The sequence below is a fragment of the Eubalaena glacialis genome, chromosome 8 (assembly GCF_028564815.1).
Source record: "Eubalaena glacialis isolate mEubGla1 chromosome 8, mEubGla1.1.hap2.+ XY, whole genome shotgun sequence".
Lineage (NCBI taxonomy): Eukaryota > Metazoa > Chordata > Mammalia > Artiodactyla > Balaenidae > Eubalaena > Eubalaena glacialis.
In genome coordinates this window covers 105,087,122-105,106,400 of record NC_083723.1, presented here as the reverse complement: position 1 = coordinate 105,106,400, position 19,279 = coordinate 105,087,122, and the positions used below count along the sequence as shown (strand labels likewise).

Genomic DNA, 19,279 nt, shown 5'->3' with positions numbered 1-19,279 from the left:
CTCTCTGGGGTCTCTTTAATAAGGACACTGATCCCATTCATGAGGGCTCCACCCTCATGACCTAATCACCTCCCAAATGTTCCACCTCCAAGTACTATCACATTGGGGATTAGGTTTCAATATATGACGTTTTTTTTTTTTTAGAAGTGGATTTATTTAGAGAGAAACACACTCCACAGACAGAGTGTGGGCCATCTCAGAAGGTGACAGTGGCCTCAATATATGACTTTTGAGGAAACACAAACATTCAGTCTGTAGCAAAAATAATTGTCTATAATGGCATTCACGTGGCTGAGCTGTCAGAGAAATTGTTTTGATCTCGAATCTGGGGAGTGGGTGTGTACATGTATAGGAAAAGGTACCAGGCAGGATAAAATCCAAGATCTTGCCATTGCGTAAATTCAATTTCCTTTGTGAAATAGTTGCTGAAAAGTCTGACCCTTAACTCTGCCTCCTTAAAATGCATCTTAGCGCACAGTCGTTTAGTGTTTACCATTTGCTCCCTCAGATTGTCAGATTTTTGTGAAAAAAAAAATATATAGTATGAGAATTGTCAACTGTTTATTTTCTATCTATTCTGTTTCCTTAAAGAAATTGCCTGAGGGCAAGGACTCTTACTTGCCAACTCTGCTAGGTGCTCAATCACTGTTGCTAGTCATAACAATTATGAAAGAGGAAAAAGTATGCTTTCTAGTTAGCAGATAAAGAAGTTTGTGCACCTGTGTGCTCAACCCCACTCCCTGGTTATGGGGTACCCCAGGCAAGGGAAGACATGGCCCTTTTCCTTAAGGAGCCTGCAGTCTTATTTGTTCCTTCCTCAGGTAGTGGCAGGTAAGGGCTAAGGAAAATCTGTTTTCCTCCTGTCTAAAGGAGTGTGTTGAGCAGGCAAAGGGGGCAGTAGGCAAAGGAAGATGGATAATCTCCCCGCCTATCTTGCCCTAGCAAGGTAGGTCTGCCGCTGGCCGGTAGGAGGCGATTCAAAGGACCGTGCCTTCTTTCGCAAGAGGCAGAGGCCCCCACACAAGACGCGAAGAAAACTCCGGCCGCTGATAATACTCTGCGCTCTTTTCTGGTTTTCCTTAGAAGGGGCCAGGAGAAACTGGAAGGTCCGGACGGCGGGGAAGGGTGGAGGTCCTCTGCAGTTCCACTTCCGTCTCCCAGTATCCTGTGGCTGATCCGGGGATGGGAGAGACGGGCTGAATCTGGGCAGCCGCGTAGAGTGGCCGGTGGGAGAGCGTTGCCAGCGCGGAAAGCCCAGCGGACTCCCTCCCCCGAGCGACCCGGTACCCGGGACTCGAGTCCCGCCCCCGGCACGCAGGCCCCGCCTCGGCGGCCCCGCCTCTTCCCCGGACCAGACTGGGCTGCGCTCACTCCCTAGCCCTGGCCGGGGAGCCTCTAGGCGGAGAGGCTCCCGCCCACCCGCCCTGAGCCGCGGCGTCCTCATGGAGGAGCCGCGCGCTCCGCCAGCCGGGTCGGGGCCGCTCCCACCGCCGCTGCAGGGAGGCGGAGCCGCCGATGTTCCGGAGCTCGGAGCCCGGCAGCACCCGGGACACGAGACGGCGGCGCAGCGGTACAGCGCCCGCCTGCTGCAGGCCGGCTACGAGCCTGAGAGGTGACGCCCAGGGCAGAGCGCGCGGGGCGCATCCGGGGCGGGCGCGGCGGCTCTGGGAACCAGGCAGCGCTGCGGGGGAGGGGAAGGGTAGGTCCCACCACCCATGCCTTCTTACCGCCTCAAGCTCTAACTTCCTGAAACCGGGCTCAGACGCCCCGCACCCAGCTTTGGTTGGGGGATGCAGGCGGGCACTGTGGAAAAGGTTCAGTGCTGTGTTGCACCGGGGAGCAGGTCGGAAGAACGATCCCTAAAATTTTAGTCCTGGATCTGACCTCAACTACACACCCGAGCCAAGTGGCTCCAACTCCTGGGGTTCAAACCGAGCCTATTGGAGTCCATGTCCAACTTTGCTTACTCCTCCTTAGCCGTTTCCTCCTAGAACTATCTTCAGAGTCTTCCTGGCAGGTGTAGGTGACCAGATGGAGGGCCTCCTCGGAGTCGAGTGAGGACACCGTCCCCTCCTCACCATTCACTGAGGTCTGATGAGGCGGCCAGTGCAGCTCACCCCAGGGTCTCTCCTAAGATTCAAAACCCTCTCTGCCCTTACCCTGCTGGGGTCTGTTAGGGTCCCTGGAGGAAGAGTGGAGGTGTTGATCTGGATCCCAGGGGACTGACTGAAAAGGAGACAGTGGCTAATCTCTGGATTGTACCGCAGCTTGAAATGCAATCCCACTGTCCTTCCGGTCCAGAGGATTTGGACTTCTTTCCCTGTCCCATCTGTTGGTGCTCAGCAGCTTGGGGAGGTGACCTGGAAGCTGGGTTTGAGGGGGGTGGGGTGGGCGGTGGTCTGGGGGAATTAGCCCTGCAGCTCTGCCCAGGGGTTGGCCTCTTATGTAAGAACTTTTAACGGCTTAAGGGGCTGCTGGGTGAAGGCTGGCCCCTCCTGCCCCCGCAGGCTGGCTCTCTAGAATTGACTGTGGTTCTGGCAACTGTATCCTTCCTCCCATCCTAGAAATCCAGCTACTGGGGCTCAAGGTCCAGGGCAATAGAGAGAAGCTACAGGAAGTGAGGGAGTGTGCTGGGGCACACGGGGCCTTGATGGAAGCAGTGCCTTGGTTGGAGAAGGTATTGCAAAAGTATCGTTTCAGAACACCAGGAACATCCCTTTTCCAGATTGTACTTCTGCACCTGTACTATCCCCACACCCCCACCAGACTCTGAAGAGCCTGTGTAAAACCTGAGACCCAGCCAGGTGGTGTAATGAGATTCAAAACCTGCTGGCTAGACCTCTGTCTGCCATCACTAGCTTAAAGCTGTGGGAAGAGGACAGGGTTCCATGAGAAGTCTAGGTCTGAGGCCAGAGTTATTGCTCTCTGGCTTGAACTTGGGCAAACTATGTCCCCTAACCCAGGTCAACAATGTTATTAGCACTCCCCCACCCCACCTCTCCCCTCGGAAGTGTTTTGAAATCTTGTCCTTTCAAATAGCCCCAGACTAGAAAGAGACCTCTGGGCTCCCTGCCTGGATATGGGTGCACCCCCCCCCCCCCCGTCCTAAGGAAGGGGCTTGAGTCTGTTCTGTTCCGTTGCCCTCGCAGCTGCTAGGTGTGGAGCCTCAGGGGACCAACAGCCCTTCCTCGATCTGAGGAGGCCACTGGTTGCCTGGTGTCTCCTCCCCATGGAGGAAGCAGTGGGGGGAAGATCAGGAAGAGGGAGGAGGAAAGCTGGGGGGGGGGATTAACAGTTTCTGGAAGAGGACAGCCTAACGCAGGGCTGAGCTCAGCAGCTTAGAGTAATGAGGAGCCCTGACACAGGTCAAAGCAGGAGGAGGTGTGGAGCAGCAGGAGACGGGAGTGGGGCTGTGAGGTCTGTGGCCACCGGGAAGAGGACTCTCCCCACAACTCAGCCTGGCAGCCTCCTCCTCTGGTTCTGAGTTCTACGCTGGGGCAGGTGTCATACTAAGATCAACTGAGATGGCAGAACCCAGCTGCTGTCCTGGGCCCCAGCCCTGGTGGAACCTTGAATAGTACCCTAGTTGCAGGAGATAGTGACCCAGAGCAGGTCCCTCAGAGACCCAGGGAGACCACAGGGGCAGCCCGGGTGCTGTGCCTGCAATGCTTTCCTAGCCCCATCCTTCTATGGCTAGAAAGGTGCCCAGGACAGCCCTGAGTGGCCAGGTGCTTTCTGTGGCTGGTCTCACTGCTCTGCCTCCAGGTGGCCAGTAGGAGGTCCTAGTGCTGGTCCCCTCAGGATGACCCTCCTCCCCATATGGCTCAGGCCCTCTGGATGAGTCTGTGAGTGCTGAGGGATCAAGTACGTCCCAGGCATCCCTAGCAAGTTGGCCCCAATCCCCACTCAGCAAAGAACCCCAGCAGGCCCTCTCCCCCACTTCTCAACACCAGAGGGCCTCCAGAGGCCCCCATCAGGAGCCTCCTTGGGGCTCCCTGGGTAGAGAGGGAAGCTTGGGCGCCTGTGATTTTTCTGGTCCCCCCACAGTAAGAAAGAGGGCACTGTGGACATCTGTGAGGCCCCTGCAGCACTCTCAGCCTCATGGGCCTCATCACCCCAGCTCTGTGGGAAGCCTCCCCTCCCCTCTGCACACAGATGGAACAGGCTGTGTTTTCCTGGCAGGGTCCCGGGGCGTCACTGGGGGGGCTGGGCATCCCAGGGAGTTTCCCTTGGGCCTGGCTGCCACCACACTGGTGAGAGGTAAACAGACCCAGCCTCGAGGGCTGGGGATGGAGGGAGTACCACAGACAGCCACCTTGCCAGGGAGAGGACTGTGTCCCTGGCCCAGCTTTCCCTCACTTCACCAAGAAATGAGCCATAGGGACCATAGGAGGACAGAGGGAGGAGAGCGTGGCATTTGGGCCTGGGGCAGAGGGTGTAGGGGAGGGGTGGAAATCCGCTTTCTGGCTTCTGGTCAGGCAGTAGCGTTAGTAGTTCTGGTCACGCAAAGGGGGAGGGTCTGCCCCCTGACACCCCACCTCCTCCCATGTGAATCAACTTGCTACCTAATCTTACTACCTTCATGTAGAAATCTGGGTCTTGCTGGGCATCCAGGGCCACCAAATGTCTGCTTTGGGAAATTCTCAAAACTTCCCTAGCCTCTGCCCTAATTTATATGTATACATACTTGCCTAGGCCAGGCCTGTGATCCTCCCTCACCTTCCCACCATGCTACCCTCCCAAATAAAAGCAAACTTTCCCCTCTGGGGTTAAAACCCACGGTATCCACACTACTTTTTGAGCTGGGGATGAGACAGGATGTAAGACTGAAGCATTGGATCAGGAGTCAGGTGTAGTACCTGTCTCCAACCCCTCCTGAACTGTAGGTTTTGCATCTGTAAAGCAGGGGTGGGGTGGGACACCTAATAATTGGCAATTAATAGATTGTAGAGTAAATGTGATCATTTATGAAAAACGCCTGCAAACTGCAGAGGGCTCCAAGGCCACCCAAAGGTCAGGGATTGTCATTGTTAAGGATGCCTGACCCCTAGGACTGATGCCCGGTTGTGGGGAGCGCGGGCAGGTGCACTGCCCAGAGGGTACAACCTCAAACTGCTGTGTTGGGGAGCTGTCAGCCCAAACCAGTTCCTCAGGGCTCCAGGCCCTGGTTAAAGTCTGAGCCTTAGTCTTGGGAAAGGTAAACCACGTGAGAGGTAACCCTGGGGCTGAGGAGTAGGGCCAGGGGAGACTCAGGCCGGCGGGGTCGGATGGCTTGGGGTGGCCCAGTATGCTGGCGGGCCTGGGGGAGGCGCTGCGGGGAGCCTAGGAGGCGGGACGTGGAGCGGCGGAGGGGGCGTGTCCCGGCTTGGCTCAGCCCCCTCCTCGCGTTGGATCCACACGTCCTCCCCGGCCCCGGTCCCGAGTTGCCGCTGTGCCACTGCAGGCGGCCCTGGGCGTGCGCGCGGCGGCGGCGCCTGGGCCGGGCTCCGCGGGGCTCTTTGTGCTGTTCCGGGCGGAGGCGGCGGGCTCCCGGGGGAGGGGTGGGAGGGGAGGGCGGCGCCCTGGGCCCGCCCCGCCGCTGCCGCAGCCCCCGCCCCCAGCCCTCCCAGCCCGCGGCGGCAGCGTGGCCGTGGCGCGGCGTCAGCAGTAGCAGCAGCGGCAGCAGCGGTAGCGGGGCGGCCCGCGCGGGTGTTTATGTCGGGTCGCGGTGTCTCCTGGCAGCATGGCGGACTACCTGATCAGCGGCGGCACCGGTTACGTGCCCGAGGATGGGCTCACTGCGCAGCAGCTGTTCGCCAATGCCGACGGCCTCACCTACAAGTAAGCGCTGGGGGCCTCGGCCCTACCTGGGTGCGCGCACTAACGCGCCGTGACCCCCCCCCCCCACTCCCGGCCCCGGCCCTGCACGTGCACAGCTCCCCCCTTGGTGACGCCCGCGTCCCCGGCCCGATTCGAGCGACTCGGGCGGGGGGCGGGGGGGGGAGGGCTGGGCAAGGGAAGGAAGGCGGCCCGCGCCGAGAGCAGACGGACGTGGCACAGCGACATCGCGGCCCTCGGTGCCATGCCCCGTTTTTGGCTAGATCCGGGTCCTGCCTGCCCCCTTCCTCCTCTCACGGGCATCTTGGCCGCATGGAGGGGCCTTGGGGCGTGTGGGAACGCGAGATGTGGGAGTAATGGAGACTTTTCCCAGACCTTGGTCCACGACACCCTCTCAACTCCCAGCGTCACCACGAGGGCCGAGGGGGCCCTGGAGCCCAGCTAAGGCAGCTGCTTGGGTGTTGCCCCCAGGAGATGCCCAGCTAGGGAGTTGGGATGGCTCTTTTTTCCCACCGTCCAGTCCAGTCTTCTTTCCACTTGTGCCCCTGACTGCCTACAAGTTAGTACTGGTGCCCCCCGGGCATGAGTATTCTTTGACTATCACCCACCCAAGCCCACCTCACCCAGGAGTTTTGAGGAGGGCAAGACCTATCCATTTGCCTCTGGCTTAATGTGCTTTTCCGTGGGCCCTGGGCCAGTGTCCTGTTGGCTGCAGGCCTGGCACTAGCTCTTCTTTTGGCTGCAGGACTGTGTCCATGCCAGGAAAGAGCATCAGGACCTGGGACTGGGGTGGAGTGAGGATGCTGGTGAGCCAGGAGCATCCCTGCCCTGTCTCCTGCTAGTTCCTGTCTTTGCCTGTAAGCACTCCTGCTTGGCAGGCGGTTTCCCTGGACACCAGGATACCCAGTCAGTCCTGAGGAGTGTCTCCTCTTCCTTGTCAGAGTAGCTGGGGTGTGGGCCAGGTGAGGGGTGTATATAATACCTAGAAAATGCCAAGGGGCCCAGACTCCAGCATTTCTTCCCTGCCTCTAAGTGAGCCACAGAGGCCTCTTCACTGTACGGAAGAAGGGCTGCCAAGGGACAGGGGCAGTGAAGATTCTTTATTTCTTTGGTGGTCTTTGATGAGGGGGGATGGAGTATCTATGATATAGTTTCCGTGGAGTCTCCCAGGGAAACTTCCTAGGGAAATTGTTCTAGGCCTTGGGGCAAATTAAAGACCCCACCCCTCCCATCCACCCTGTAGCTTTTCCTTCCTGCCCTGGGGTGCCCGATGGCTTTGCTTAGTCTGGTTGGGGGTGTTCCTGAACACCATGGGGCATGTGCTTTTGGTTGTGTCTGTCTAGGCCCTGTGATTTCAGGGAGATTGAACCCGTCGGGGCTCCTGGGCAGTGGCACTGTGCTTTGCCTTACGCATGCAGGCCTGCATTCCCTTTCCGCGCTAGTGTTGGCCACTACCGTGCTTTGGCTGGGCCCCCAGTGTCCTGGTCCTAACTATAAGGCCCCTTCCTCCCCTTTCCCATCCCAGGCCATGTCTGTTGGCTGCTCCCGTCCAACTGGGCAAACCTTTACCAATGCCTGCTCTGTCAGAACATGCCCCGCACTCAGCCCCCTGGGGTCCCTCTGTGCTGTTCTGAACCCTGTGTGACTCAGCAGCCCTGGCACTGGGCTGTGCAGCTTGTCCTGTGCTGTGTGGTGTTCATGCCATGCTGCCCTACTAAACTGTTCTCAGGTGTATTCTGTGTTTATTTATTGTCTACCCCTCTCAAGATTGAGAAGTTTTCAAGGGCAGGCACTTTATCTGCTGTGTGCTGCATTATGGGAACGTCTAGGTTCCTAGACGAACTCTGAGCCCTGAAGACAATGGACATTTGGGGCCAACTGCCTTGGTGACGCCCTAGGACCACAGAGCTTACGCCACCTTTGGCTCTAGCTCTCTGGGCTAAAGTCGACAAGATGCTAGTGAGGGGCATGAGGGTGGTTCAGTTCTGACATGGCACAGGGCTCAGAGGCTCTGCCCATCTCCCCACCCCCGTGCTGCTTCCCCTGGCGTGGCAGGCCCTGCCCTTTTCAGGGACCCCTCCTCACCCAGGAACAGTCACTTTCCTCTCTTCACAGCGATTTCCTGATTCTCCCAGGATTCATAGACTTCACAGCTGATGAGGTGGTGAGTACCTCTTCCACTGATGGGGTAGAGGGGCTGTGTATGTGGTGCCAGAGGCTGATCTCTTGCTCAAGGGCAGGGTGTGGGAGAGACTTTTTCTTTCTTTCTTTCTTTCTTTTCTTTCTTTTCTTTCTTCCTTTCTTCCTTTCTTCCTGTGTTGGGCCTTCATTGCTGTGCGCGCAGCCTTTTCCTAATTGCGGCGAGCAGGGGCTACTTGCAGTGCAAGGGCTTCTCATTGTGGTGGCTTCTCTTGTTGCGGAGCACAGGCTCTAGGCGCACGGGCTTCAGTAATTGTGGCACGCGGGCTTCAGTAGTTGTGGCGCACGGGCCTAGTTGCTCCGCGGCATGTGGGATCTTCCCGGACCAGGGCTTGAACCCGTGTCTCCTGCACTGGCAGGCAGCTTCTTAACCACTGCGTCACCAGGGAAGCCCAACTTTTCTTTTTTTTAAAAGCTACACCTTGCCTCTTTTGCGGCTTGTGGGATCTTAGTTCCCCAACCAGGGATTGAACCCGGACCCTCAGCAGTGAGAGCGCAGAGTCCTAACCACTGGACCACCAGGGAATTCCCGGGAGAGACTTTTCTTGGGAATGTGGTGGATGTAACCTTTAGTGCTGTCAGAGAAACTGGCACAGTCAGTGGATTATGCCTAATGGGTTAGAGGCAGCTATGGGGATTTGGGGGTATCCTGAGAGGGGGGCCTGGCCTGAGGCCAGAGGGCTCACTGACAGAGCCTGAGGTGAGGTTCAGAAAGGCCCAGGGAGGGGGTGGGCATGCACGTGGGTGTGGCTGCTTTATTACTTACTGGATTTTGTCTGAAGTGCTAAGCAAAGACATCATAGAAGCCAGTAAGATTATGGAGACTTTGGAAGAGGTGGACAGACTTGTTTGTGGATCCATGATATATAAGAACTGGCAAGAGGGTTTGAAGAAGTTAGATTATGGGGGTTCCCTGGTGGCACAGTGGTTAAGAATCTGCCTGCCAATGCAGGGGACACAGATTCGAGCCCTGGTCCGAGAGGATCCCACATGCCATGGAGCAACTAAGCCCGTGCGCCACAGCTACTGAGCCCATGCACCACAACTACTGAGCCTGTGCACCACAACTGCTGAGGCCCATGTGCCTAGAGCCCGTGCTCCGCAACAAGAGAAGCCACCGCAATGAGAAGCCCGCACACTGCAACAAAGAGCAGCCCCTGCTCACCACAACTAGAGAAAACCCGCGCGCAGCAACGAAGACCCAACACAGCCAAAAATAAATAAATAAAATAAAAAACATTAAAAAAAAGAAAAAGAGATGAGGTTTAAAAAAAAAAAAAAAGAAGTTAGATTGTGGACAAATACAAGGAAACAGTGCCTCCCTTAACTGGAGGGGCTCAGCAATAAACCAGGTGAATGACCAATGTCCTTTACACAATTAACATATGACAAACCTACAGGAGCCCAGAGGCTAATGCTGATGGGTGTAAGTCATTTCATGGAAAAGTTAGATTATTCTATCATGAATTAATACACATTAAAAAAAAAAAGTGTTTCTGTTGCTGTTATCATTGATATGTATTCAGGTCTGATTCTCATGAAATGCCAGAGGGCCCGAATGTCCCTGGACCACTTAAACGTTGGGGAAGCTCATGTCCAGCCTGTGTAGCCAGTGCTGACCCAGACAGATTTTTCAGGGGGAAATTAGGACTATTCTGGATATTCCCCTTGTGACAGCAACCAGGAAACCTTCTTGGTTTGGCTGTTCAGTTTCTGAGCACCCTGGCTTTGTGCCAGATCCTGGGCAGGGTGCAAGGAAGAGAGGGATGGGAGAAGCCCCCCTTGATGTCAAGGGTCTCCCTGTCCTGTGGCCTATGTCAGGAGGCTGTGGCTCTTCTCCTGTGCTAGGATCAGAGGGGAGAAGGGGTAGTTTTCTAGGCTGCAGGGCCAGGGTTCTCAGCCAGAGTCTGGGAATGGACTGCAGGGGCCTTTGTGTCTCCAAAAAATTATATAGCAAAGTCTGTGTCTGAGGGTTTTGTGGGCTAGGATCCACAGCTGTTGGCCTGAATCTCAGAGGAATCTGTGATCTGGCCTTGGCTGCCACTCACAGGCAAATGCTTCCTGAATATCCTTGCAGTCCTGAGCTCTCCCTTGAGCTGCCGACCCTTAGTCACCTACTCCCCTGGATTGGATGTCTAATAGACTGCTTCCCACGCCTCCACGTTCCCAGTGCCCAGCATCTCCCACCTAGACCTGTCAGCAGCCTCCCTGGTGGTCTCTCTGTTTCACGCCTTGTCACCTAGAGTCCCATCTCCACATCGGAACCCGAGTGACCTCTTTAAATCAGATCATGTCTCTCCTCCGCCTGAGGTCCTCCAGTGGATTCTCATCTGAAAATTGAATGCAAGCTCCTTTCAAGGCTGCATATCCTTGACCCACCCCCTGCCGCTCAGCCCTCAGCTGCTGCCTCTTTCCCTCCCCTCCGCTCTACTAGCTTTTTCTTTCTTAAACGCACCTCAGGGAGAATTGGAATCAGAGGCGGGGTTTCACACACAGCTCCCTCAGCCTGGAACAACAGTCCCTCTTTGGGGACTTTAACTTGATTAGTTTTCATTTGTCGCCTCCCAAGAAAGAGGTTTCCCTAATCCCCACATTCTTTCTCCAGTGGTCACTTTGCCTCATTGGTTTCCTTTGGAGCCATCATCCCAACTGGAATCACCTTGTGCACGTTTCGTGTGTGTCGTTTTTCCTTCCGAGTATAAGCTCTGGAAGAGGTAGCAGAGACTCATCCACCTCGCTCACTGCTGTATCCCCAGGGCCTGTCCTGGTGCTAGGTACATGTAGCAGCTCAGTAAATGTTTGTCGAGTGAATGATAAAACTTTTCACATAGCCTGTGTCTCCATCTTCAGGACCTGACTTCAGCCCTGACTCGGAAGATCACGCTGAAGACGCCACTCATCTCCTCCCCCATGGACACTGTGACAGAGGCTGACATGGCCATCGCAATGGCTGTGAGTTGAGCACCTGGGTGGGGACCCCAGGGCCAAGAGGACCGAGTGGGGTGGGCATCAGGAGGAATTGGAATCAGAGGCGGGGTTTGCAGAGTGGAGGGCTGGCCCCCTGGCTCTGACCATTCTTCCCTTCAACCCCAGCTGATGGGCGGTATCGGTTTCATTCACCACAACTGCACTCCAGAGTTCCAGGCCAACGAGGTGCGAAAGGTCAAGGCGAGTACCAGGCCCGTCCTGAGAAAGAAGATGCCCTCTGGCAGCCTCTGCCTCACAGGCCCTCCCAACCTCCCATTGCCAGCTCTGCGGGCCGGTGCGCTCCCTGGCTGGTGGCTGTGGAGTCTTGTCTGCCCTTCTCCACAGGGGGAGCGCAGGGCTCAGCCCTCGTTTCCCCACTGGCCTCTTGCCCCGTGGCGGACCCTGGCTCCCCTGTGGCACAGCCAGGAGACCCTCGGCCCCCTGTGGCCAGACTGTACACACCTCCAGCTTTCTTCCAGCCTTTTCCTTCCCCTGTCTCTGCCTGCAGAAGTTTGAACAGGGCTTCATCACGGACCCTGTGGTGCTGAGCCCCTCGCACACCGTGGGTGACGTGCTAGAGGCCAAGATCCGGCATGGCTTCTCTGGCATCCCCATCACTGAGACGGGCACCATGGGCAGCAAGCTGGTGGGCATCGTCACCTCCCGAGACATCGATTTCCTCGCCGAGAAGGACCACACCACCCTCCTCAGTGAGGTACCCGCGGGGCAGGGAGAGCATGGCTGGGGCAGAGAGGACCGCACGTCCCAGGGCCTCAGGCCGGTGCCTGTGACCAGGGACCAGAGGGAGGCCTGGCTCCCTTCTCTCTCACCTGCCAACCTGCAGGCAAATGTTCCTGGCCCCACAGGTGATGACACCGCGGAATGAGCTGGTGGTGGCTCCAGCAGGTGTGACACTGAAAGAGGCAAACGAGATCCTGCAGCGCAGCAAGAAAGGTACCAGGGAGGAGGCGGAAAATGCAAGAACCCCCCCCATCCCCAGCCCGGCTCCCTGTACCCCAGAGCCCCCTGTTCCTTCACAGCCTTGCAGGTTGTCCCTGCAACTAGACTGGGCCTCAGGGAAGGTTTGAATAACGTCAGGCTGGAGCGTGACTTCTGAGGTCTTTTTCCTGACTCAGGAAAGCCCATCCCTTATTTGGCATCTTCACAGTATATTTCCCCAAACGACTAGTCCTGTGAAACACTCATCATGAAAAAAGGGCTTCGTGTTCTTACAAGTCTGAAAAACGCTGCTTTCTGTATTCCCCATCTTGCGTAAAGAATTGTATGTTACTTTATCAAAGGCTCTGAGAAGTCTTGCGGTTAAATTTATTTGACATTGAGGCTGTTGACATAATATTCATTAGGTCCCTGTGGGACCCACTGGGAAATGCTCCCCTGGCCCGTACTGGATTGTTCTCTGGGGTGGTGTTGGGCAGGACACATGTTTCGCCCTGCAGGATAGCCTCGTGTTTGTGCCCTAGCTACGAGTTTTTTGACCACTGTGGCCTGTGGCCCTTCAGGGGAAAGGCTGCCAGTGCTCAGGGGCTGCCCACCAAGCCTGGCCAGGCCACAGGGCAGGAAGAGCTCCAGGAACTGGGTTTCTTTGCTTCCTGTTCCTTGGGCAGAGAGCCAGGTCCCTAGGAGCGCTTCCTGGGTGGGTGCTGTCACCTAGTGGTTGGTTTGGGTACTGCAGTGGAATCTCTGGCCTGGTCCATTTTCATTCTCACTACCCCCCTACCCCACCCTCAGAAGCCTGCTCCTTCAGTTCACCCCTGCGTTCCTTGTCAGGGAAGCTGCCCATTGTCAATGATCGAGATGAGTTAGTGGCCATCATTGCCCGCACTGACCTGAAGAAGAACCGGGACTACCCTCTGGCCTCCAAGGATTCCCACAAGCAGCTGCTGTGCGGGGCGGCCGTGGGCACCCGTGAGGATGACAAGTACCGCCTGGACCTGCTCACCCAGGCGGGCGCCGACGTCATAGTGCTGGTACGAACACTGCCCTGGAGCAGGGGCGGCTCAGTAGAGTTGAGGCTTATGAAGACCAGGTTCACCTCTAATTAAGCCCGGGGTCAGAATTGGGAGGGTCACTGGTACTCTGACAGCTCAGAACAAACTGTGGACCCCTCTGGGGGCCCTTCGCACTCATAACTTGACCCTAACAGTTACCACTCACGTGCAGTGAGCACCTCCCACTTGCCAGGCGCTGCACTAAGGCGTTTATGCAGATGAACTCAGTCCTCACAGCAGCCCCCTGAGGTACAATCTCCATGCCCACTTGTCAGAGGGGGAAACCGAGGCTCAAGAGGTTAAATAATTCTGTTTGGTTCGTGAGTTGGTGGCAAGTGGATACGACCACAGGCAGCATCTCTCTGCTGTGAGAACCAGTCCATATTGTGGGTCTGCAAGGGCTTTGTCTGCTCTGAGACTCTATGTTAGTGGTGCTTAACCTTTGGGGGAAGGCAGGCCCCTTTGAGACTCTGCCGAGAACTGTCCAATGCCTTCCCAGAAAAAGACAAAGGCGTATCCTCAGACATCTTTGATACAATTTCAGGATTTGTCCACTTAAGACCCCCTGCCTCAGTGAGGATTCTCAGCCTCCAAGCCTAAGCTTTCCTGTCCCCCTTCTCACAGGACTCATCCCAAGGGAACTCTGTGTATCAGATCGCCATGGTGCACTACGTCAAGCAGAAGCACCCCCGCCTCCAGGTGATCGGGGGGAATGGTGAGTGCTGGCCCTGGCCCCTCACTGTGTAACCTTTCTGTGTCCTTCGGCATTCCCTGGTGATGGCATCGCTCTTGGCATGGAGGGGCAGGGAGCTGAATGAATGGGCTTTGGTCACAGCAGGTGAAGGGGAGGTGTAGACTGGGGTCCCAGGAAGCCCCCGGGCGGGGCAGGGCCAACCCATCCTCACACTGTTCCTCCTCTCCCACTCCCCCTCCCCCCCAGTGGTGACAGCAGCTCAGGCCAAGAACCTGATTGACGCTGGTGTGGACGGGCTACGTGTGGGCATGGGCTGCGGCTCCATCTGCATCACCCAAGAAGGTGGGTGTCAGTAGGAGAGTGAGTGACTGCCACTTAGAACGCCCCAGTCGCCCTCCACAGGCCCTGGGGCCTCAGTCTCGCTCCACAGATGCATGCAGAGTGCTCACTCAGCCAGGCGCCTTTCTGGGATGGTGGGTTCAGGGGTGACCCAGGCTCAGACTCTGCCTGTCTAGCCCACTGACTTGGGGGGAGGCAGGTGTAAGATGAGGTTACCGTGAGTTTGGGGTGTGTGCCAGTCTGCTTCTCAGATTCTGGTCAAGGAAGTCCAATCTGCAGGCCCAAGACTGGTGTATCTGGCCCCTTGGTCATGTCTGGTCATGTCTCCCAAACGCTGAATGACCCATTTGGTCTTCTCTGCCCAAAACATCTTCCCAATTTGGTCTCTAAGCCTCTGCTTTTAACTGTCTACCTTCGCATTAGCTGACCGCTGAGGTGAGATGTGGGCCTTCTCCACAAATTAACAAATGTTAATTGAGGACCTACTGTGTGTCAGGCATTGTTCTAAACCTTGGGGTGCAATAAGAACAAAACAAACAAAGGTACCACCAGAGAAGTCTTCTTTTCTCCTTTATCCAGCCTTGCGTCCATCCTTAGATAAGTACTGGTTCCTTAGAATCCTCACTTAGAAATGTAACACTTAAGGACCTTGGACAATTAAACTTAAAGAAATGCAAGCCAATATCCCAAAGGAGGCTGTGAGTACCTAACTCTAGTAACTTTGTAAGGGAACTAGTGCCTGGAGAGAGGTGAGGCTGAGGCCAGTACTGATGCTGCCCCCGGGGTCCCCGTAGTGCTCTTGTAGGTGGGGTGGTCCAGGTTCCTGGAGTGCATTCACTTAGTGTTATTTGCTGCCACTTATTTTTTTGCCACATTAACATCCAGCCCTGTCCCTTTTCCCAAGTGGAGGTAGGGCACAAGGAGAAAGGGGCCTGTACTGCACCTGGCTCCCGTTGCTGTTGACGCCTTTATCTTGTGTACTGTCCCCAGTGATGGCCTGTGGTCGGCCCCAGGGCACTGCCGTGTACAAGGTGGCCGAGTACGCCCGGCGCTTCGGGGTGCCAGTCATAGCCGATGGTGGCATCCAGACCGTGGGGCATGTAGTCAAGGCCCTGGCCCTTGGTGCCTCCACAGGTGAGGGGGCAGGTCTGCCGGGGATCGGGCAGGCCGGTGGGGGGCAGTGGGAGGGCCATGGGGCTAGAGGCACTGACGCCCCCGACCACTGCAGTGATGATGGGCTCCCTGCTCGCTGCCACGACGGAGGCCCCCGGCGAGTACTTCTTCTCGGATGGTGTGAGGCTCAAGAAGTACCGCGGCATGGGCTCGCTGGACGCCATGGAGAAGAGCAGCAGCAGCCAGAAGCGCTACTTCAGGTGCCTGCCCCCAGCCCTGGCCCCAGGCAGAGCAGCTCCCAACCCCTCAGGTCCACCCGAGCCTTTGACTGCCCAAGGTGGCACCCAGTCTCCACATTACAGTTCTGGAACCCAAGGCACAGGGCCCAAGTTGCAGACCTGGGATGGTGCCGGGGCCACCTAACTCGGAATCCATGCTTATTTATGCTGTAGCCCAGGGAGTGGCGGCTTTGGGGGTCCTTCTGGGTGGTAGCCCCTCTGCTGGTACTCTTGAGAGGTGGGGTGGGGTCCCCTGAGCCATGGGTGGCGGGGCTCAGTCTTCCCGCCTTCCGTGCAGTGAGGGAGATAAGGTGAAGATCGCGCAGGGTGTCTCGGGCTCCATCCAGGACAAAGGCTCCATTCAGAAGTTCGTGCCCTACCTCATAGCGGGGATCCAGCATGGCTGCCAGGATATTGGTGCCCGTAGCCTGTCTGTCCTGCGGTGAGTGCTGTGACTAGAGGGGCAGCAGGTGGGGGGCATCAGGGAGGCTCCTGGCGCCCCCATATTTCCCATTTCCTTTCTCTCTCTCTCTCTCTGTCTCTCTCTCTCTCCTCCACCCTTGGTGCCCCTGACCTGCACCACTTCCCTGCCTGCAGGTCCATGATGTACTCAGGAGAGCTCAAGTTTGAGAAGCGGACCATGTCAGCTCAGATCGAGGGTGGTGTCCACGGCCTGCACTCGTAAGTGTGGCAGCCTCCTTGCCCCAGCTGGCTGGCACTGGGTCAGGCAGGTGGGGCCATGGTTCAGAGGCTGAGCCGAGGTCTCAGGGACCCCAAGGACCATCTGCACCAGGGATGGAGGCTGCTGCAGGATGACCCCCATCACCCTCTCCTACAGGGCCCAGCCCACCCTTGAACCCTGTCCTTTAGTCCCCACGCAGGCAGGCCCTCCCATCCCCTCGGGCATCTCCCCCGAGCCGGGCATGGGAGATGCGGCCTCTAGCCCCTCCTGGGCTCCCCAGCCCTTGCTTGCTCAGAAGCTTGGTGGCTGGTGGCAGGGGCTGGCGGTGCTGGGCTCTGGCTGGTGGCGGCACCAGGCAGGCAGGTGGAGGCTGGGGGCATGAGCCCTTGGCGGGGAGAAGGGCAGAGAGACAGATGCCAGGGCCGGCGCTGGGGCGACCGTGGGCGGGGGCAGTGCTAGTTGGCAGCAGTAGTTGCAGGCATGCGGCCCCGCCCTGGTCGAGAGGGCCTGTCCCCCCAGGCATAGGCGGGCATCTAACCTGTGTCTCTTTCTGCCCCATCCTCCCGTAGCTATACCTTTCTGCCGTGTAAGTAACCGCGCTGCCCGGGCCAGGCGTAGAGTAGAGCAGGGGCAGTCTGGGTGGGGCCTGGGCTGGGGCGGGGCGTTGGGTTGGGGGCGTGCTGGGGTGTAATCATGGGACATGGGCCCTAGTACTAGCATCATGCTGGGGGCAGCTGGCGGTGGCCCCTCCTCCAGAGGAACCATCCCCTCCTGGGGTGCAGAGAGATGTCCCTGACCACAGGCCTCAGGCTGTCCTGTCTTGGACTGGACCCAGTGACCACAAGGGACCTAGGCCACAGTGCCTTCAGGGGTGGGGTGGAGACGTGGGAAGCAGAGGCTCAGATTGGCCTGACCTTGCTCTGTGAGGATGGGCCGTGCCTTCCTGAGCTGTCTCTCCACCCCGGCACTGAGGACAGTCCACCAGCTGCGGCTGTGGCCAGAAGGAGCATGGCTGTCCCCGGGCCTGGGATGGTTCTTCCGGGAGCCTTGGCCTGAGGCGGACAGAGGCACGTGGCCTGCTTCTCATTCCCTCCCGCCCCCGGTGGCTGAGAGGCAGAGGCTTCTGCAGCTCACTGCCTCTCCTGAGTCTGGGGGCCGCCCGGCGGCCCAGGGCTGGCCTGGGCAAGGGGATCTGGGGAGGTGAGGCCACCTTCCCACATACCCACTCTCAGTTTCCCTCTTGCCTTGTGCCCACAGTTATGAGAAGCGGCTGTACTGAGGATGGTGGTGGAGGCCGAGGCGGCGGAGGGGTCATGCCCCAGGGTCCCCCTTTGGGTACAGCCTCCCTCCATAACTGAGTGGTCCACAGATTTGCACTACTGGTTCCCCAGCTCCTTTCCAGGGAGAGAGGAGGGGAGGCCCTGAGGGTCTGCGGCCCCTCCCTGGGCTTCCCCCGCAGAGTCAGGACTGCTCCCAGGCCGGGCTGCCCTGGGAGCCCCCCGGGTTCCCCCTTCTTCAGTCCCCCTGAGCCCAGCCAGCCTGGGCTCTCAGGCCCTGCGCCTGCCTCAGGTCTTTCTTGCTGCAGCCTGCTCCGGCCCAGCTCCCACCCCTGGGACAGGTGGCCCCTCCTGGCTTCTCCTGTAGGGCACCTCCCTCCCTAACCCCCATCCCAGAATTGGTGCTCTCCTGGCCCTGCCTCTGGCCCCTTCCCGGGCTGCTGCCCCCTCAGCCATGTGGCACTTCTGGGCTCCTGACCTAGGCCAGAGGGAGGTCTCTGCCCCCTACCCCTGGCCCTGGACTATCCAGGCCCTGCTCCTCAGGCCGCCCCATCCCTGGCCCTGGGGAGGAGGCTGCCCATCATTCCTGACTCACCCCCATCCCCAGGTGTACCGTTCCTGCCCTCTCCTCTCAGCTGCAGTTGAAGGCTTTAACTTTGCACACTTTGGGGTCACAGTTGCGTCATTGTATGTTAAATAATCTGAATAAATCAAGAGGTTTCAACGCCTCCGCCATCCTGTCTCTGTCCCTTGTCCACTGGACAGCTAGACCCTCTCCTGGTGTAAGCTGGAGCCCAGAGCCCCATCAGAGCCGGGCCGCGGGGGGCGCCAGGCCAAGCCTCCCCGGGAAGGTGGTGAGAGTGCTGCGGCACTCCAGGGGGTGCTGGCGCAGGTGGGCCGCGTGGCGCGAGGTCTCCCAGGCCTGCGCCCACACCGGCTTGCCCAGCTGGCCAGCAGCTCCTGCAGGCAGGCCCTGTCGCAGAGGGGGTCATTGTGGCTGTAGAAGACTAGCATCGGGGGCCTCACAGGCGGCTGCCAGAAAGCGCTCACCGCAGCCTCGTGATGCCAAACGGTGCAGCCCGCACACAGGTGGAAGTAGAGCATGGCTGTGGCCCTGACCACCGGGCCCAGGGCCTGCGGTCTCGTCAGCTGAGACACACCTGTGGGTACCAGGGAGAGGGGGCTAGCGCCCATTGTCATGTGTGGCTCAGGACCCGCCTCCTGGTGGGGACAGCACTGACACATGGGCTGCTGAGTATCCCTAGAGTTGGGGGTCCTGGGATGTTCACAGTGCCTTCCCTGCCTCTGTTGTAGTTGGGCAGTGGGCACCCAGCTGTCCCACCAGGTACAGACACCATTCGGGGCAGAAGCAAGGAAGATGGCCTGGGAATGCTCTGGTGGCAGGAGTCAGAGGGGGCAGAAGGCCCTAGTTTTGGGTAGTGAAGAGCTGGAAACACCCCCATGACTGCCAGGGAGGGGCTCCCTCAGCCTACTCTTGGCATCCTGGGGCGGTAACTGCCCTCTCCCAGGCCCTTCCTAAAAGAGCCACGTGGTCTGGAGTCAGCCTCTCTCTGTGGCATTTTCTAGCTTTGTGGCATCTTCAGGGACGAGACGGAAAGTGCTGGACTGTTGGGTGGGTTCAGAACTGGTTCAACAATGGCTCCAGGAGTTGTTGCCAAGTGACTGGGTCATCGAGAGTCCCCAGAGGCCTTGTGCCCTGGGATCTGTGGCCTTGGTGAGCACCTAGGAGTCTGAGGTGACCCAGCTGGGTGGGAGAAGGATGTCTGGATACCAGGGGATTGTAAAAGATGAGAGGGGATGGACCAGAACGAGGCCATGTTTTATGGTTTGCCTTGCACACTGCTTTACAAAAACCATACAGGAAGCAATTTGACCAGCAATTG

At 57.9% G+C, this 19,279-nt stretch overlaps 1 protein-coding gene across 2 annotated transcripts; it reads left to right on the top strand.

The window, feature by feature from the left end:
* Positions 1-1,406: 1,406 nt before the first annotated feature.
* On the top strand, positions 1,407-18,108 carry IMPDH1 (inosine monophosphate dehydrogenase 1). 2 transcript variants are annotated; one of them, XM_061198698.1, is made up of 15 exons: positions 1,407-1,612; positions 5,722-5,820; positions 7,933-7,981; positions 10,867-10,968; positions 11,110-11,169; positions 11,492-11,698; positions 11,850-11,937; positions 12,772-12,971; positions 13,617-13,707; positions 13,933-14,028; positions 15,016-15,159; positions 15,254-15,398; positions 15,715-15,858; positions 16,014-16,097; positions 17,356-18,108. In XM_061198698.1, the coding sequence occupies exons 1-15, from the start codon at positions 1,443-1,445 to the stop codon at positions 17,375-17,377; spliced, it is 1,701 nt and encodes a 566-aa protein (XP_061054681.1). In that variant the 5' UTR covers positions 1,407-1,442; the 3' UTR covers positions 17,378-18,108. The 2 variants fall into 2 exon arrangements, with proteins under 2 accessions (XP_061054681.1, XP_061054680.1); XM_061198697.1 differs by having other exon boundaries at positions 1,409-1,612; positions 11,110-11,184.
* Positions 18,109-19,279: the final 1,171 nt, after the last annotated feature.